Below are 16,572 nucleotides of genomic sequence, written 5' to 3' on the forward strand. Positions count from 1 at the left end.
GACAAAAGGACTAAATTCCAGAGGTAAGGTGTGAGTGACTGCCCTTGATATCAAGGCAGCATTTGACTGAGTGTGGTATCGAGGAGTCCTAGTAAAAATTAAGTCAATGGAAAACGGGGGTGGGGGGAACTCTCTACTTGTTGGAGTCATACCTAGCATAAAGGAAGATGGTTGTGGTTGTTGGAAGATAATCATCTCAGCTCCAACAAGATATTGCTTCAGGAATTCCTCAGGGTAGTGTCCAAGGTGCAACCATCTTCAGCAGCTTCATCAATGACCTTCCCTTCATCATAATGTCAGAAGTGGGGATGTTTGCTGATGACTGCACAATGTTCAGTTACATTTGCAACTCATCAGATAATGAAGCAGTCCGTGCCTACGTGGAATAAGACTTGGACAACATTCAGGCTTGGGCTGAAAAGTGGTAAGTAACTTTTGTGCCACACAAGTGCCAGGCAATGATCATCTCCAACAAGAGAGAATCTAATCACCTCCTGTTGACATTCAATGGCATTACCATCGCTGAATCCCCCCACTATCAATGTCCTGGACTCCTCCATTGTCTGTTCATGGCTGCACATGGCCTCTGGCATTTCCGCCAGATGTTGCCTTAAGTCTGTACAATTCCAGCACGCACTGTGCTGTTGGCACCAGAGGCTCATCATCGGCCTGGGGGTTCAGCATGGAACTGGATACCCACAGTCCTCTGACTGTCAGAGGCCCTGGCTGTCTCCGCTGCAGCCAGCTGCTTGGGTATGTGTGTGGTGCACTCACCAGCTTGTGACTCTTGATTCTAATGCCAATCGGATACCCACTGAGATGAGAGTATCTGCGCTGGTGGAAGGTACAGGAGAGTCATGGGATGGTGCATCCTCTAGTGTTCCTTGCCCTCAGAAGTTGTCGTCGTTCGATCATTGTCTGGAATCATTTGCGAGCTGCGCCCTGCAAGATACAATGTAAAGAAGAGACATTTAGGTACACATGTCACAATGATGACAGCATTGTGTATCTATAAAATGTAATCTCAATTTATTCTGTGTTTGGCAACAATCACTCTCTTTGGCTGGGACCCTTTCCCTTGCAGCCTGGAGGAGAATCAGCAGGGAGGCATCACTGAAACGTGGGGCCACCCTTGATCATCCATCTGCCATTGTTATAATGATGCCCGGGGGTTGCTTGAAGATAAAGTAACGTTTTGAATAGCACAGACATTTAGCCTCATGAACCTGATGCTGAAAGAACACAGGGAGTAAATGCAGAGCTGGCAACCTTTTAAAGATAGCGCCAGCACCTGCTCCAACATCAGGTGACACTGTGATCGGCGTCGCCAATGCCGCTCCCGCTATGTGATTGGGTGGGACGGCCACCATCATTATGCTCAATGGCTGCTCATCGTGTAATCGCAGCAGCGTAGTCACTAATGCCACAGTCAGGAGCATCACCATTTTGCACACCCCCCGCCACTCCCGGCAGTGTGATAATAAAATTCAGCCCAGACCGTGTGGAATGCTTTGTTGAACATGATCTTTCCTGAGTTGCTGATACTGTTGCTGAATGTGTAATGTTGTTCCACAAGGAGGTTAGTGCTAAAAATTGGTCTGGCCTTTTATTGGGTGTGGGGGTCATGATTGGCGGCCTGCCCACGTCCATTGAGATGAAGATAGGCAGCACACAAATTTGGTGCTGCCTCCTCATCTACCTGATTGTAGCATTGGTCCAAGCAGGGTCTAAGCTGCTGGCTGTCTCAGTGCTCAGCAGCGTTCTGAGCAGCGTGTTCTAATAGCATGTGGTGAAGACAGCCTTCTCTTCTTAAAAGCAGTCTGTCTGTCTTCAAGGGAAGCTGCATTGAATTACAGGTGACTTCTGTTGAATGCTATTGCTGCAATTTTGAAGAAAGAAAATGGAAGACCATGGCAGGGAGAGAAGGATCCAGCTGCCTCAATGCAGCATTGGAGGCCTTGGTTGTGGAGGTGGTTGGGAGGAGAGATGCCATGATTTCGTAAGAGGGCCAGGAGGTCCTCAAGGGCTAATCTTAGAAGGGATTGGGAGGAGATAGTTAGACAGGTCAATTCCCAGCATATGGATCCAATGCCCTGGCAGCTGTGCCATATGAAATGTAATAACCTCACATGGGTGGTCAAGGTCAGTGTATGCATCTTCACATCACATCTCCTACCCATTGCCCCACCAGCCACTCATGCTGCTCCATGCACCAGATCCCTATCACTCACCCATCAGCAATTCCTGGCACTCAGGATAATGTCTAAAATCCAGACATGTTACCTCACCCACACCCACATCCTCACATCCATAACCTGCTGCCTCCACAAAGCTCCACCTATACAACTGTGGAAGGCATCTCACCCAAACACAGTGCAACACAATCACTGACATTCTTCCTTCTCCCTTTCAGGACAAGGTGTCGAACAGAAGTCAGAAGAGCAAAACTGGCAGGACACCAGGATGCCTGCATTTCCTGAGACTTGCAGAAGATGATTCTCTGCAGCACGGGGCCAGCTGTGACAGATCCAATGTTATAGAGAACACTGAGGATGGCACAATGTTCCTGTCTTATGCTCCTTCTCAACTCTCAGCTCACCCTCATCCTGCTAAATGGCAGGATGCACAAGCCACTGATGGTGGGGCCATGGACCTCTTGCTTTTCACTTCACCCCCTTTCTTTCATCCAAGCCTTTCCCTTTCTGATTGTCTGTTTTCAGATACTCAAGAACTGTGGTCTACCCAGCCACAGCAGTCCCAGGAGGAGGAAAGTGAGCATCAACACAACACTGAAGAAGAGGCCTGTCACTTGATCTAACTCTCGCAGCTACCAGTTCAGATACTGGCACTGCCTCTACCTTGGAGGCAACTGTAGGGTTGGGATCTGGACATCGACAAGGGGGCTGCAGTCACACCAGAGGGAAAGGAAAGTTCACGTGCCTGTTCTCTGGAGGGTGAGGTCGCAGATGTATTCTGCTGCAGAGGACTAAGATGAGGACTTTGGTGGGGTGGAAAATAGGACAGCGCTGAATGGACATGCACAACAAGATGGTGGGTGCATTGGTTGGCCTGCCAGACAGCCTCCTCTCACTGTCAAAGAGCATGGAGGAGTCTGGCTCCAACTTGGCAGAGAGCATCATGCAAATCTTCCCCTTGTTGTAGCCTCTGCTCCATCTCCCTGTCATCCTGCAGACCTTGAGGCACTGCAACTGCAGCCCTCATACATGTTGCAACCTTTGTGTGGACAGGTCACCTAATCCCCCGTGCTCCCTGTCAGGATGCAGCAACACTCCCTGCCAAATCCAGGAACTCACCACAAAACCTCCAAAACCACTCGACAGTACTTCCAGAGCCTTTGCAATAGCAGAAGTTATTCTGAATTACCTGACCTGCAAATTGGGTTCCTGGCCCTTTAAATAATACTAGTGCTGGGCCTTCTGGAAGCTAAACATTCGTTTTTTGGTGAGTGACAAGCGAGTACATATAATGGACCTGCATGGTCTAGGTTTGCAGACAGTGGGGGGGGGGTAGGATTTTATGGGGTCTGCAAGAACGGATTTCATGGTGGGTGGGAGACTTAATTAAGCAGGAGTTGACATTTCGATTTCCCGACGCGGGTTTGAATTTAGAGATTAAATCAACGGCATGTTTGTGGCGGGTTAGGCCTCATGCTGTCCTGTGGCAGGACCCAACTTATAACACATTTGCCTATCATGAATACTCATCACCTCATAATTATTTGAAATTAATTCCTACTTGCCAGATTAAGTCAGCGGCACACAAGACTCTCATGGCACCTGGTTCACGTTTATTTAAAGGTGGCGTGCCGCAGTTGTCTCTGTGCGGTTGTGTCTGAGGTCAGTGGTCTCCTTTCTTGAACTCTTCGGCACAATAGAGGGCAACATTGGAATGGCTGTTTGGCTCCAGGCTCGGAACCAGCAAGGAGAAATTGTGTTGGGGGGAGGGTTTGAGAGGGTGGGGTTCGGGTATCTGGAGGTGTGGAGGAGGGAGGGCCTAGCATTTGGGTGTGGAGTCAGTGGTGGTGACGAGGTTGGGGGTGGGATTTGAATCAGATAATGTAGGTGAAGTACACAATGAACCTAAAGGGAGAAGTCAGTACTGTCAACATTGGGGTCTTCTGGGGCAAACTCCATGTCCTGGCTGGTGGAGGGAACTGTCACATCAGAGGGAACAGTGTGATTTGGTAGGGAGGCAGGTCCAGAGTCATGGTTGTGTATTGGAAGGCCAGTCAGCCTGACGTCGGTAGTGGGGAAAATTCTACAGTCCTTTATCAAAGATTTTATAGCACAGCACTTAGAGAACAGTGGTAGAATCAGGCAGAGTCAGCGTGGATTTATGAAAGGGAAATCATGCTTGACAAATCTACTAGAATTCTTCGAGGATGTAACTAGTAGAGTTGATGAGGGGGAGCCAGTGGATGTGGTTTATTCGACAAAGTCCCACATAAAAGGTTAGCGTGTAAAATTAAAGCGCATGGGATTGGGGGTAGTGTATTGCGATGGATAAAAAATTGGTTGGCGGACAGGAAACAAAGAGTAGGGATAAATGGGTCTTTTTCTGAATTACAGGCAGTGACTAGTGGGGTACCGCAGGGATCGATGCTAGGACCCCATCTATTCACAATTTATGTTAATGATTTAGATGAGGGAACTAAATGTAATATCTCCAAATTTGCAGATGACACAAAACTGGGTGGGAGGGTGAGTTGTGAGGAGGATGCAGAGAGGCTTCAGGGTGATTTCGACAAGTTGAGTGAGTGGGCTAATGCATGGCAGATGCAGTATAATGTGGATAAATGTGAGGTTATCCACTTTGGTAGCAAAAACAGGAAGGCAAATTATTATCTGAACGGCTATAAACTGAGAGAGGAGAATATGCAGCGAGACCTGGGTGTTCTCGTACACCAGTCGCTGAAGGTAAGCATGCAGGTGCAACAGGTGGTAAAAAGGCAAATGGTATTTTGGCCTTCATAGCGAGAAGATTCGAGTACAAGTGCAGGGCTGTCTTGCTGCAATTATACAGCACTTTGGTGAGGCCACACCTGGAATATTATGTGCAGTTTTGGTCTCCTTATCTGAAGAAGGATGTTCTTGCTATAGAGGGAGTGCAGCGAAGGTTTACCAGACCCTGGGATGGCAGGACTGACATATGAGGAGAGATTGAGTCGGTTAGGATTATATTCGCTGGAGTTCAGAAGAGTGAGGGGGGATCTCATAGAAACCTATAAAACTCTAACAGGACTTGACAGGGTAGGTGCAGAAAGGATGTTCCTGATGGTGGGGAATTCCAGAACCAGGGGTCATAGTCTCCGGATACGGGGTAAACCTTTCAGGACTGAGATGAGGAGAAATTTCTTCACCCAGAGAGTGGGGAGCCTGTGGAATTCGCTACCACAGAAAGCAGTTGAGGCCAAAACATTGTATGTTTTCAAGAAGGAGTCAGATATAGCTCTTGGGTCTAAAGGGATCAAAGAGTATGGGGTGAAAGCGGGAACAGGTTACTGAGTTGGATGATCAGCCATGATTATAATGAATGGCAGAGCAGGTTCGAAGGGCCGAATGGCCTACTCCTGCTCCTATTTTCTATGTTTCTATGACTGAGGAGGGCTCTTACCTGGGGAGCAAGAGGAGAGGATGTGACTGAGGATGACTCTTACTGCTCAGTGGCTGTGGTCGCAATGCCAGCAGCAGGCAGTACAAGAGGGGGAGGCTGCTCAGAATGATCTTATCAAGGGAAGGCTCGTCACTGTATCCTCAAGACAAGGACTAACTACCTTCAGATGCCAGAGAGGCAATGCCAGAGATGTCTGAGGATGTCACTGGAAATGGTCACTGAGATTTGTGGAATTGTTCAGCAAGACCTGCAACCAGATGGTTTTGGTAGGAACCCCATACCAGTTACTCTCAAAGTGACTGCAGCACTCAATTTTTTCGCAAGCGGTGCTTTCCAGGGTTCAACAAGTGACATATGTGGCATCACACAAACTGCCACTCACAGATGCATAAAGTAAGTGGCAAATGTTCTATTCTGTTGTGCCAATGATTTATTCTATTTCTCAGTAGAAGAGGACAGCCAGGCAGCAAGGGCATTGGCCTTCAGTGCCCTCACTTGTTTCCTAAGGTGCAACGGGTGATCAATCGCATTCATGTGGCCATTTGAGCTCCCTGGGGCCAGCCTACTGCATTTGTGCATCACAAAGTCTTTCACTCTTTGTATGTTCAACTGGTTTGTGATCACAGGAGAAGAATCATGCAGGTCTGTGCTCATTTCCCAGGAAGCTATCACGACACATACATTTTGCGAAACTCACACCTACCAGAAATTTTTGAGGCACCAGTCCAGGTTGATGGCTGGATCATGGGTGACAGGGTTACCCACTTTGGACATGGTTAATGACACCGATAAGATGTCCCCAAAGCGTAGCAGAAGAGCAATACAATGCAGCTCACACCTCCACCAGAGCCATCATTGAACACACCATTGACTTGCTGAAAATGCCTTGACTGGTCTGGAGGGGCTCTGCAGTACGCAGCATAGAGGGTTTCACGAATTGTTATAGTCTCCTACACACTGCACAACCTGGCAATGCAACACTGACATATTTTGCAGCAGGAGGAGCACCAATCCTCCTTAGATGAGGATGATTTGGATCATCCTGAGGAGGAGGCCATGAACGTGAATGAGCCTTTAATGGATGCCAGGGCCATGGAAGGACGTGCATGGGATACCAGGGACAACTTTATATTCACATGTTTTGGTCAGGTGTCAGGCACCCACATGATTATTGTTCCAACTCCAGAACTCCACTGCTTTCCTGGGATGTTGAACTACCTCTGCCTAGTGCTCCAAACTCAAAACAAGCGGCCTCTGCCATCTACAATTGCACAGAGCTTTGCTAAACAGACTCGCTTGTGAATTCTGAATCCAAAAGATCTGGGCCACATTTGGAAATATGTCTACCATGCAGCCACGATCACTCAATCAGAACCAGCACCACCATAATATTACTTTGAGCACACCTGCACCCATCTAATGTCTCTGAGTTATGAGTAGACTTGGACCTTTACAAGACATAGAAGGGAGGGCCACCTGAGCCTTCATAAGAAACCATGTCCCAGAGTGCCCACATTACATGGCACACTCAAACAAGCAATTAGTGAAGAATGAACGCACAAACAAAAAATTTACATCAGTAAAGGCCATGAGGCATGCCATTACATTTAGCTCTCTAACTAGGCAAGTTTCAAGAAATGATGAAAACGTACAAAATAATAAAGCAGAAAAATATATTATGAACTATTTATCTGTGTAATATTGTTGATTTGACCACCCTTGCCACCTTCATGCTCATAATTCCTTACATTTATGTTTTCTTCCACTACGTCTTGGTGCTACACTGACATCAGCAGCTGAAGTGGAGGCAGTCCTCTCATTGCACTGCCCCATTACCCTGGATGACCGTGGAGGGTGTCCTCTGCAGGTATGGGGTTTTGAGGAATCCATTCTACTGGGAGTCTCCTGCATTGGTGCAGGGACATCCCTTTGGCCTTGCTGCTGGAGATATGGGGGGGGGTCAATGTTGGTGGGGATGAGGAGATGCCACTCACCCTGAGAGAAAGGCCCCGGGGCAGCTGGCACACACTCCTCCTCCATCTGAGTGCCCAATGGAACCTGCCTGTCTCCCTGAGGGGAAGGGACAACTGGAGGGAGGTCCAGGTGCTGCATCCCCCTTTCGCTTAGCGACTGCCGCATAGAGTTCATGGCTGCAGTGATGAAATGCAGGTCAGAGTTTACATGGATTGATTGCTCAAACTGGCCCTCCATGGTGGTCGCCACCCTTTCCATGGAGGAAACCATGTGCTCACATGCCTGAGGCATGGTGGACGTCATGGCTTGTATGGACTCCTCCACCGCCTGCGCAAAGCAGTGCATGACCTCTGGCATCTCTGACATATTTTCCTCAGGCATTCACTGCATTTCCAGCAGACTTGTTGTGACCTTAACCAGGGGATAATCATCAGCGTGGGTCTCAGCAGGGGCCTAGTGCCCAGTAGACCTCGGAATGTCAGGTTACCTGGCTGTAACATTCTCCCTCAGCCGCCGGGACGTGTCTGTGATGTGCCCACCAGATTATGACCCTGAATCTATGCCCAACACCCACCTCCCCCCCCAACCCCCCGCGGATTGTGTGGATGTAACTGCACTGGCGAAGGATGCAGAAGAAGCAGGCTACGGTGCACCCTCTGGGACATTGTTATCATAGTCCCTAGAAATGAAATCAACAGTTTGCTGGCTGGTCATCGGGTGATTGTGGGCACCTGCAGTGGAGAACAAGCAGAAGAACATTAAGCATTATCAAAGCACACAAGCGCATCACTTTTTAGCATGGTCCTCCTGTGTGCCCATATGGCATCAACAGTTAGGTTGGCTTTTCATCCCTATACCTAGACGATCCAGGCTCGCCATCCGCAATAGCTCACCCTCCATCCTCTCCTGCTCTCTGGACCCCTCCTCCTCTGCTGGGGTAAAGAGTCTTAGGTCTGGCGCTCCCCCCCCCCGCCCCCCCTGTCTTGGTGCGCTCACGCTGATTATGGGTCTGTTTGCCCCACATGAAAAAGTGCTAACTTAATGACACATCAAGTGATGCCTAACACCCCTTGTCGACATGCAGCCCCACTCATTCTGGCCTGTCAGTCACACACTGCATCCAAGCACAACCAGACTCCAGACTTCCACATTTGCTGAACATAATTGCCATGAGACACAAAGACTGATCACACATTCACCCATCTGGCATGTATGCCCACTGACAGGCATAAAGTTTTGAAGACCCCACAAGACACCATTTGTTAAGATTTGACCGCATCATTTACCCTCGCCGATATGCTCAGGTCATTGACACGTTTCCTACACTGCACCCAGTTTCTCCTTTGAAACCCATGGTTCGACACATCCTCTGCCACCTCCATCCAAGCCACCTTGTTCAGGCAGGAGGGTCTTGTGATGCCATCTGCAAGAAAGTGGATCTCCTGCCTTTCCCTGTCAAGCTGCAGGGAGGCATCTCTGAACCATGAGGTTGGCCCACTGGTGTTGGTAATGAATAAATACAGACAAATACAAAGGGAGTGGAGTGGTAATGGTGTAGGAGACATGTAAAGACGGGTGAGGGTGGGTAAAATATTATACTAACTTAAGGGGAAAAACCTAGATTACCCTGTCTAAAGGAAAACAGCTGCGTTGATGTGCCTCCCGATTGTACTGAAGGATTATTTATAGCCTTGCCATACATGATGCTTCCCTAAATGATAGCAGGTTCCACCAATGAAAATTGCTCCCTACCACATAGATCATAGAGAGATACAGCACTGAAACAGGCCCTTTGGCCCACCGAGTCTGTGCTGACCAACAACCACCCATTTATACTAATCTTACATTAATCCGCTATTCCCTGCCACATCCCCACCATTCTCCTACCACCTACCTACACTAGGGGCAATTTACAATGGCCAATTTACCTATCAACCTGCAAGTCTTTGGCTGTGGGAGGAAACTGGAGCACCCAGCAGAAACCCACGCAGTCACAGGGAGTGCTTGCAAACTCCGCACAGGCAGTACCCAGAACTGAACCCGGGTCGCTGGAGCTGTGAGGCTGCGGTGCTAACCACTGTGCCACTGTGCTGCCCTTTAAAGTATAACCAATTCTGGAATCACCGTCTAGATACTGACAGGAGCAGGTTTCCAGGCTGCATTTACGCAAAAGCTCCCCCACTGTGAACAATGCAATAGGCATAACAACAAGGATGGGATTCAAACCCACGCATGCAGAACACAATGGATTAACAGTCCATCACCTTAACCTCTCGACCACCTTGTCATCCACATGATTGCATGTAATTCCCGTGCACACCGCTGGAACTTTGATTTTCAATTGCAATCACATTGGTAACGGTTAAAAAGGAAGGGAGCGGAAGTATCAACCATTTCCGGTTCTGCTGTCGGAAAAGGCACGAGATGGATGAAATCTTGCTCAGAGAGTCACATCAGCCGGTAGGGCTAAGTAACATAAGGACAGCACCAGTTCAGATATTTGCAGCGCAGGGAGGGAAGCTGTCTCAACTTTGGATGCCACATAGGCCACACTGGAAGTAGCTGGAGATGGAGCAGGCCCCACAAGGAGGGCCTTCAGCTTCTGTAGTGCCATCTCCAGTGGTGCTACGGATCCAAATTTCATTCCCTTAATGTTCAATTGTGACCAAAAGGCCAAAAATACCCCAAACAAAGGCCTCAAAATTTTCTTTTCATTGCTTTTGCAAGTTAATGATTTTTTTTGTTGTTAATTGCTTCCTATAGGAAATAGGAATAGGTTGTACCAAGTCTATTGTGATGTAAGTTCAAAGCCTATGGAAAGGACTGGGCTCTATTTGCTGCATGATATTTTCTTAATATGTGATCTTACAATTTCTTTTATATGTTGCTTTCATGACAAGCCATAGTACTTTGCATAAAACATGGTGGGGAAACCGTCTTTCTGAACAGCTGTCTGAATGAATAGTCACTGGTTTAAATAAAGATTTTATGGCAGAATCTTATGTTGTTATGTATTATCTCATTTCAAAGTTAAGATCAAAATTTATTTCTCAGTAATTATTGTCCTTCCAAGATTATAAAATGGCTGTAACAGCAGGGACACAAAAACACGATCCAAAAATAATCAGTTATGATGATAGAACCTTTATTATGTTTCAGAATATGTTAACATGGCACATCTAGTTTTCAGCAAGGAATTAGAAATCCCTCATACGTCTGAAAGATCCGATAGTTGAATTGTAGCCGCCCCAGTCACTGTATCTCTTGTATTCACCGGGTCTCATGAAGTACTGTCGGCCTCTGTAGTTGGGATGTTCATAGAAGATCCAGTAACCGTCCATCACATGGCAGGAGTGAATGTCACGGTAACGGAAGCGATCATAGACAGATGGACAGTCATCCATGAATTCCATCATCTGTCCTCCAAAGTCAGGTCTCTCATAAATTCTTATTCTATAGGTGCCTCCTTGGTACTGTAATATAAAACATATATAACATTCATGATGTAGCAGCAAATAGACGTGTGATATGTACTGAGCAGTATTCCATGACTGGAGTGCTTTAGAACAAGAAACATGAAATATGTGTGCATACGTCTATTACTGAAGGTAGAAGTCAAAAAGGATTTGGAACTGGATTATTGACCATTCACTAAATTCAGTTGCTGTGAAGCTGTTAACAACAATGCTGAAAGCTTACACAGACGAAACCTAAGGACATTTGAGTATATTGTAAGTCACAACATGTGAATATCTTATGTGGAGAACAAATTTCCCCCTCAAAAAATAAGTAAATGTGTCAGAAAGACTGCAAAGAAAAGCAATTAATTTGGTGCCTGTAAACTCATTCGAAAAATAGCTATGTAACTAAATGGGTACGGTCAAAATTCAAGTTTATGAAGTTAAATAAGCAGTCATGCCGCAAAAAGAAAGCATTCAAAGTTGCCTAATGTAGTCTGTAAGGTTCAATCAATATTCTGTGGCTTCATCACATTATCTGGGGGTGAAGAAAAGTTTTTGAACCTACCACTTGGATATTAAATAGGTTTGATGAAGTTCCTAGCAGGGTAATATGTATGTGTGTTAAGAGAGGGCCATGCCAAACAACTTTCCAATGCACACTGTCTTGGCCAGCAATTCAAATAGTCCTTTAAGCAAAATATTGTGGGCTTGCTTGTGCTTAGGCACAGTTCATTGGCCATACTGTCTATATGTTAGCCCTCATTACTTGGAACCCTGGTCAAATCCGCAAGGAGGTAAAGATGTGCACATGAGCAAAATGAATAATTCTGCAGCACTTATACATTACTACTTCTGTGCACCTATTGTAAAGTAGAAATTAATCAGAAACATGCCAACAATAGTATTGACAAAACTTTTGCTCTCTATATTCTTAATTCCATCCACCTGGTGCTGTATTTTCTAACAATTTCAAGTGTCACAAATGACAGAAAAAAGGAGTGAGAATAATAATTTCCAATTAATATAAAAAAATTATAAAATTAATTAATGTGCTCTGAATAAATTACATAAAATTGCAGAAATTATTGAAAAGTTATAACAAATTTAACTCACATCAGAAAATGATTTGAAAATCATAATTAACATGTAATTATAACTTACGTGTGGGTAGCTGCGACATGACCTGACACAGTCATTGAATCCCATCCAGCGCTGGTAGTCAGGATATTCTCCCCTGCTCAGAACATACTGGTATCCCATGTAATTGGGTTTCTCATACAACACCCACCAGTCACTGTCAACACGGATGGAGTTACAGCGATTGAGGTAGGGGGACAGGTCAGCACAGTCAGTACTGCACTCATAGTGCCGACCCTGGAAGTTCCTGTCCTCGTAAAAGATGATCTGTAAGGAATTAAATTACACAAATGCATCAACAATTTTCCAAATTTGATGTATTTTCTAAAACATTACGAGCAGGTGTAAAAATTATGAGAGTTAACCTTACCTTTCCCATTTTGAGCTTCACAGTCAGTTAAACAACCGCCTGGACACAGCGTTGTTTCATACTGCTCGATATTTATACACTGGATTGAAACGCCACTGTAGGGAATACTTTTGTTATTCTAATGGTTTCAACAGTGGATATCAGCAAAAAAAAAACAAATTAGCAAAAACGTATAGTCATTGCAGACAAAATCCCCTTATTCAGGTTTATAGATCGGGCACTGATTCTTTTCATTCTGCTTTGATGCTGTTTTAATTGTTCTGTGAAAAAATTCAAATGGCTGGAATCCAAAGTGCATTTATGTTGAGTCCAGTAAAGGTATTGTCACTTTTTACAAGCTGCTTTTTTGCTTTGTTTATAAAAATGAATCGTTACTCTCTGTTCTTTCTGGCAATATAAAGTAAAGGATACAATTCTGAAGGGAATGCAGGAGCAGAGGGACAAATCATTGAAAGTGTCAGGGCAGGTTGAGAAAGCGGCTAATAAGGTAAAATGAAGGCATAAAATAAGGCTTACTAAACACAGGCATAGAATGCAAAGAAATTATGGTGAACCTTTATAAAATACTGGCTGGAATTTTACTTTCATCAGACGGGAGCTGTCGACCGACTGAAAAGTTGGTGGCGAACCCGCCTTCGCCTGGCCTGGGGATCCGGACCGCAGGAACTCCTGCCTAATGGAGCTGCTGGCCAATCAGCGGGCCGGCAGGTCTTAATCCCAGCAGCAGGACTGGGAACGGTGGCCACTGCTGGGACTGCAACCCAGTGTCAACAAGAAGAGGAAGGACTCCCTGGGAAAAGATACATTTTTGGGGCCTCACCGGGGGTAATCGATCGAGCCCTTTTCTCATCTAAATCTATCAACGTGACCCTCTATTTACTTCTCCCCTTAAATGCATCTATTCTATTTGCTTGAACAACTCCCTGTGTTAGCGAGTTCTACATTCTCACCACTCTTTGGGTAAAGAAATTTCTTCTGAATTCCCTATTGGATTTCTTGGTGACTGTCTTCTATTGATGGCTTTTAGTTATGCTCTTCCCCACAAGTAGAAACTTCTCTCTGTATCCACTCTATCAAAACCTTTCATAATTTTACAGACCTCTATAAGGTCACCCCTGAGCCTTCGTTTTTCAAGAGCAAAGAAACCCAGCTTGTTCATCCTTTCTTGATATGTCTACCCACGCCTTCTGGTATCATCCTTGTAAATCTTCTCTGCACCCTCTCTACGTGCCTCTATATCCTTTATATATTATGGGGACCAGAACTGCACACAGTACTCTTAAGCATGGTCTTACTAAGGTTCGATACCGGTTGAGCATAACTTCCGTAATTTTCAATTCTATCCCTCTAGAAATAAACCCCAGTACTTGGTTTGTTCTTTTTTTTTTGGCCTTGCTAACCTGTGGTGCAACTTTTAGTGATTGGTGTATTTGTACGCTATCCCACCCTTAGTTCCTCTATCCCACCTAGATTCGCACCTTACAAGTAAAAAGTGACCTTCCTATTATTCCTACCAAAATGTGTTACCTCGCATTTATCAGTGTTGAATTTCATTGACCATTAGTTCTATTTGTTCTGGCAATGTAATCAGCATTATTTTACACCGTGTGTACTTCAGCAGCCAGGTTGGAGGGAGCAGGCTGATCACACCTTGATATTACAGTCACTTTGAAAGTTTGAGAATAAAGGAAGGTAAAGTTGAGCAACATTCGTGAGTATCCTGGAGATAGAGTTGCATTTGACAATTGCATTCACACTGACAACCTCAATCTGAATGGACTGACTTCCTGAAGTCTGTGTCAATGTAGAATGGACTCCATGGGTGAAAGTATATAAAGAGTAGCCTTTCCTTAGCAGTGTGCATGAGCCTATTTGATGGAATGAAGGGTCTAAAAGTACCTTACACTGTTAAAATTGGAAGGAAGATTTTTGAAACTGTGTTAATGTGTCTCCCAATGTGCAGTTAACTGAGTTAATGGGGAAGATTTCCCAACATGCTGTATGTGGTGAAATTCAATAGGTTGGATGTGGAAGTGTGTCAGAGGACTGGAAGGCTGCCAATGTAACACTTCTGTTCAAAAGGGGATAAAGAGGTAAACTAAATAGCTATAGACTAGTCAGCCTAATGTGGTCCATAGTGGGTGAAGTTCCAGAAGCCCCAAGACAGGATAAAGTTAGGACTCACTTAGAAAATCAATGAGGACAGCCAGCATAGATTTCATAGAATCATAGAATGGTTATAGCACAGAAGGAGGCCATTTGGCCCATTGTGTCCATGCTGGCTCTCTGCAAGTGCAATTCACTTAGTTCCACTCCCCTTCCTTTACCCCGTAGCCTAGCAAGTTTTTCCTCTTCAGATAGTTACCCAGTTCTCTTTTGAAGGTCTCTATTGAATCTGTCTCCACCACACTTCCAGGCAGTAAATTCCAGATCCCAACCACTCACTGTTAAAAAAAAGCTTTTCCTCATGTCGCCGTTGCTTCTTTTGCCAATCATCTTAAATCAGTGTCCTCTGACTCTGGATCCTTCAAGCAACGGAAACACTTTCTCTCTATCTACTCTGTACAGACCCCTCATGATTTTGAACATATCTATCAAATCTCCTTCTCTTCTCCGAGGAGAACAGATCCAGCTTCTCTAACCTATCCACGTAACTGAAGTTCCTCATCCCTGGAAATATTCTTTTGAATATTTTCTGCATGCTCTCTAATGCCTTAACATCCTTCCGAAAGTATGGTGCCCTGAGCCAGGGATAGGCACCGACATGTTGCACCATGGACATTTGACAAAATTATTGATGAAGCCATGGACATCGGGGCAATTAAGCTGTATATAAAGTGTATAGCCAGCTAATTCCATCAAAACACAGTCCGATTTAAAACACATTTCTCCCTATAAATAAAGTAGCTAAGCATACAAGCATCAATGGAGAGTAGCACAACTGTACTAGCTAGCTACCATGCAAAATAATATGCAATGCCAATGAGAATTACGTTTGTTGACAGAGCTAGCCTACACCAGGTCACAGGGTGGTAGATGGACCTTATTGGATGACCTCTGTGGATTCACACTGTGTCAGGAGGGCAAATTCATCCAATAAACCATGAAATTCAAGGAGAGGATTGTTATTGAGGTCATTGAGGTGAGGCAGTAGAAAAATTAGCAATAGGAAGATGGACCATTTCTCACACTAATGTTGTCACAAGACAATTTAACCCATGGTCTCTGTTTGTGCAACTTTTTCACCTGTTTGTAATATGTATCTGAAGACAGGGCAGCCAACAAAAGGGCAGTAATCTCCAAATAAGGAGAATTTCATAGGATGAAGCAGATAGTACTTCAGAAGGGTCATGCAAAACAGAAAAGCAGAGTGGGACAGGACTGGACAGAGAGATTAACAGTAGGTAGCCCAGACTAGTTTACTCATCTTCACAGGCTGTTAACCCAGGTCCTGGATTCTCAAATACGGAAACAACAGAATCTCCCATGGACAAAATATCATTTGCTCACCAAAGCTAGTGATAAAATTAGATAAACACAATTACAAATAAAGAGTGCTCTTCAATTCCTTCTATAAAGCGATTCTCATAAATTCACTTATGTCAATATCTCAGTCTTTCAATATCGATTCCAATTTAGCTCTGACAAAATAATTATTTACAAAAGCTTTCCTACAAATGTTGAGTGGTTGTTACTGCATGTATTCAGTTACAAAACATTTAGTCACTATCTGTAAGATTGTACTCCAGACTGATCGATTTATGTCCAAGCCAAATCTATTATCTGTTAGTAAAGGTGCACCATTAACGTAATGTAATTATATGATACAGCCAACTTTTAAATGGCATTGGCCACTCAGGTTATCTGCCCTCAAACTGGATAGTAAATGATGCACATTGTAGTTACTGATCTTAGACACACTTGTGACACTTGTCCTTTAATCCAATTCACAGCAAAAAAAAACAGTTCATGACTGTATCTAGCATGGTCATTGAA

General features: G+C 44.9%; 1 protein-coding gene across 6 annotated transcripts; it reads right to left on the bottom strand.

The window, feature by feature from the left end:
- Positions 1-10,805: 10,805 nt before the first annotated feature.
- Positions 10,806-16,003, bottom strand: LOC137372190 (gamma-crystallin S-1-like). Of its 6 annotated transcripts, none has more exons than XM_068035772.1 (3): positions 15,986-16,003; positions 12,231-12,473; positions 10,806-11,081 (listed from the first exon to the last, which is right to left on the bottom strand). In XM_068035772.1, exons 1-3 carry the CDS (start codon positions 16,001-16,003, stop codon positions 10,806-10,808), a joined length of 537 nt encoding a protein of 178 aa, XP_067891873.1. The 6 variants fall into 6 exon arrangements, with proteins under 6 accessions (XP_067891873.1, XP_067891874.1, XP_067891877.1 ...); XM_068035773.1 differs by lacking the exon at positions 15,986-16,003 and adding an exon at positions 15,679-15,714 and having other exon boundaries at positions 10,806-11,074; positions 12,227-12,473; XM_068035776.1 differs by lacking the exon at positions 15,986-16,003 and adding an exon at positions 13,457-13,474 and having other exon boundaries at positions 10,806-11,074; positions 12,227-12,473.
- Between the last annotated feature and the right edge of the window lie 569 nt (positions 16,004-16,572).

The sequence above is a fragment of the Heterodontus francisci genome, chromosome 7, assembly GCF_036365525.1.
Source record: "Heterodontus francisci isolate sHetFra1 chromosome 7, sHetFra1.hap1, whole genome shotgun sequence".
Taxonomy (NCBI): Eukaryota; Metazoa; Chordata; class Chondrichthyes; order Heterodontiformes; family Heterodontidae; genus Heterodontus; species Heterodontus francisci.

Bases quoted from the DNA above. Each gene is read 5' to 3' on its own strand.
- LOC137372190 (XM_068035773.1), bottom strand. From the start codon at position 15,714: ATGACCTCAATAACAATCCTCTCCTTGAATTTCATG. The intron at 12,474-15,678 runs GTTTATTGGATG...AATTCCTTACAG, and splicing joins TCCTCTCCTTGAATTTCATG to ATCATCTTTTACGAGGACAG. The intron at 11,075-12,226 runs GTTATAATTACA...TACAGTACCAAG, and splicing joins TCGCAGCTACCCACACGTAA to GAGGCACCTATAGAATAAGA.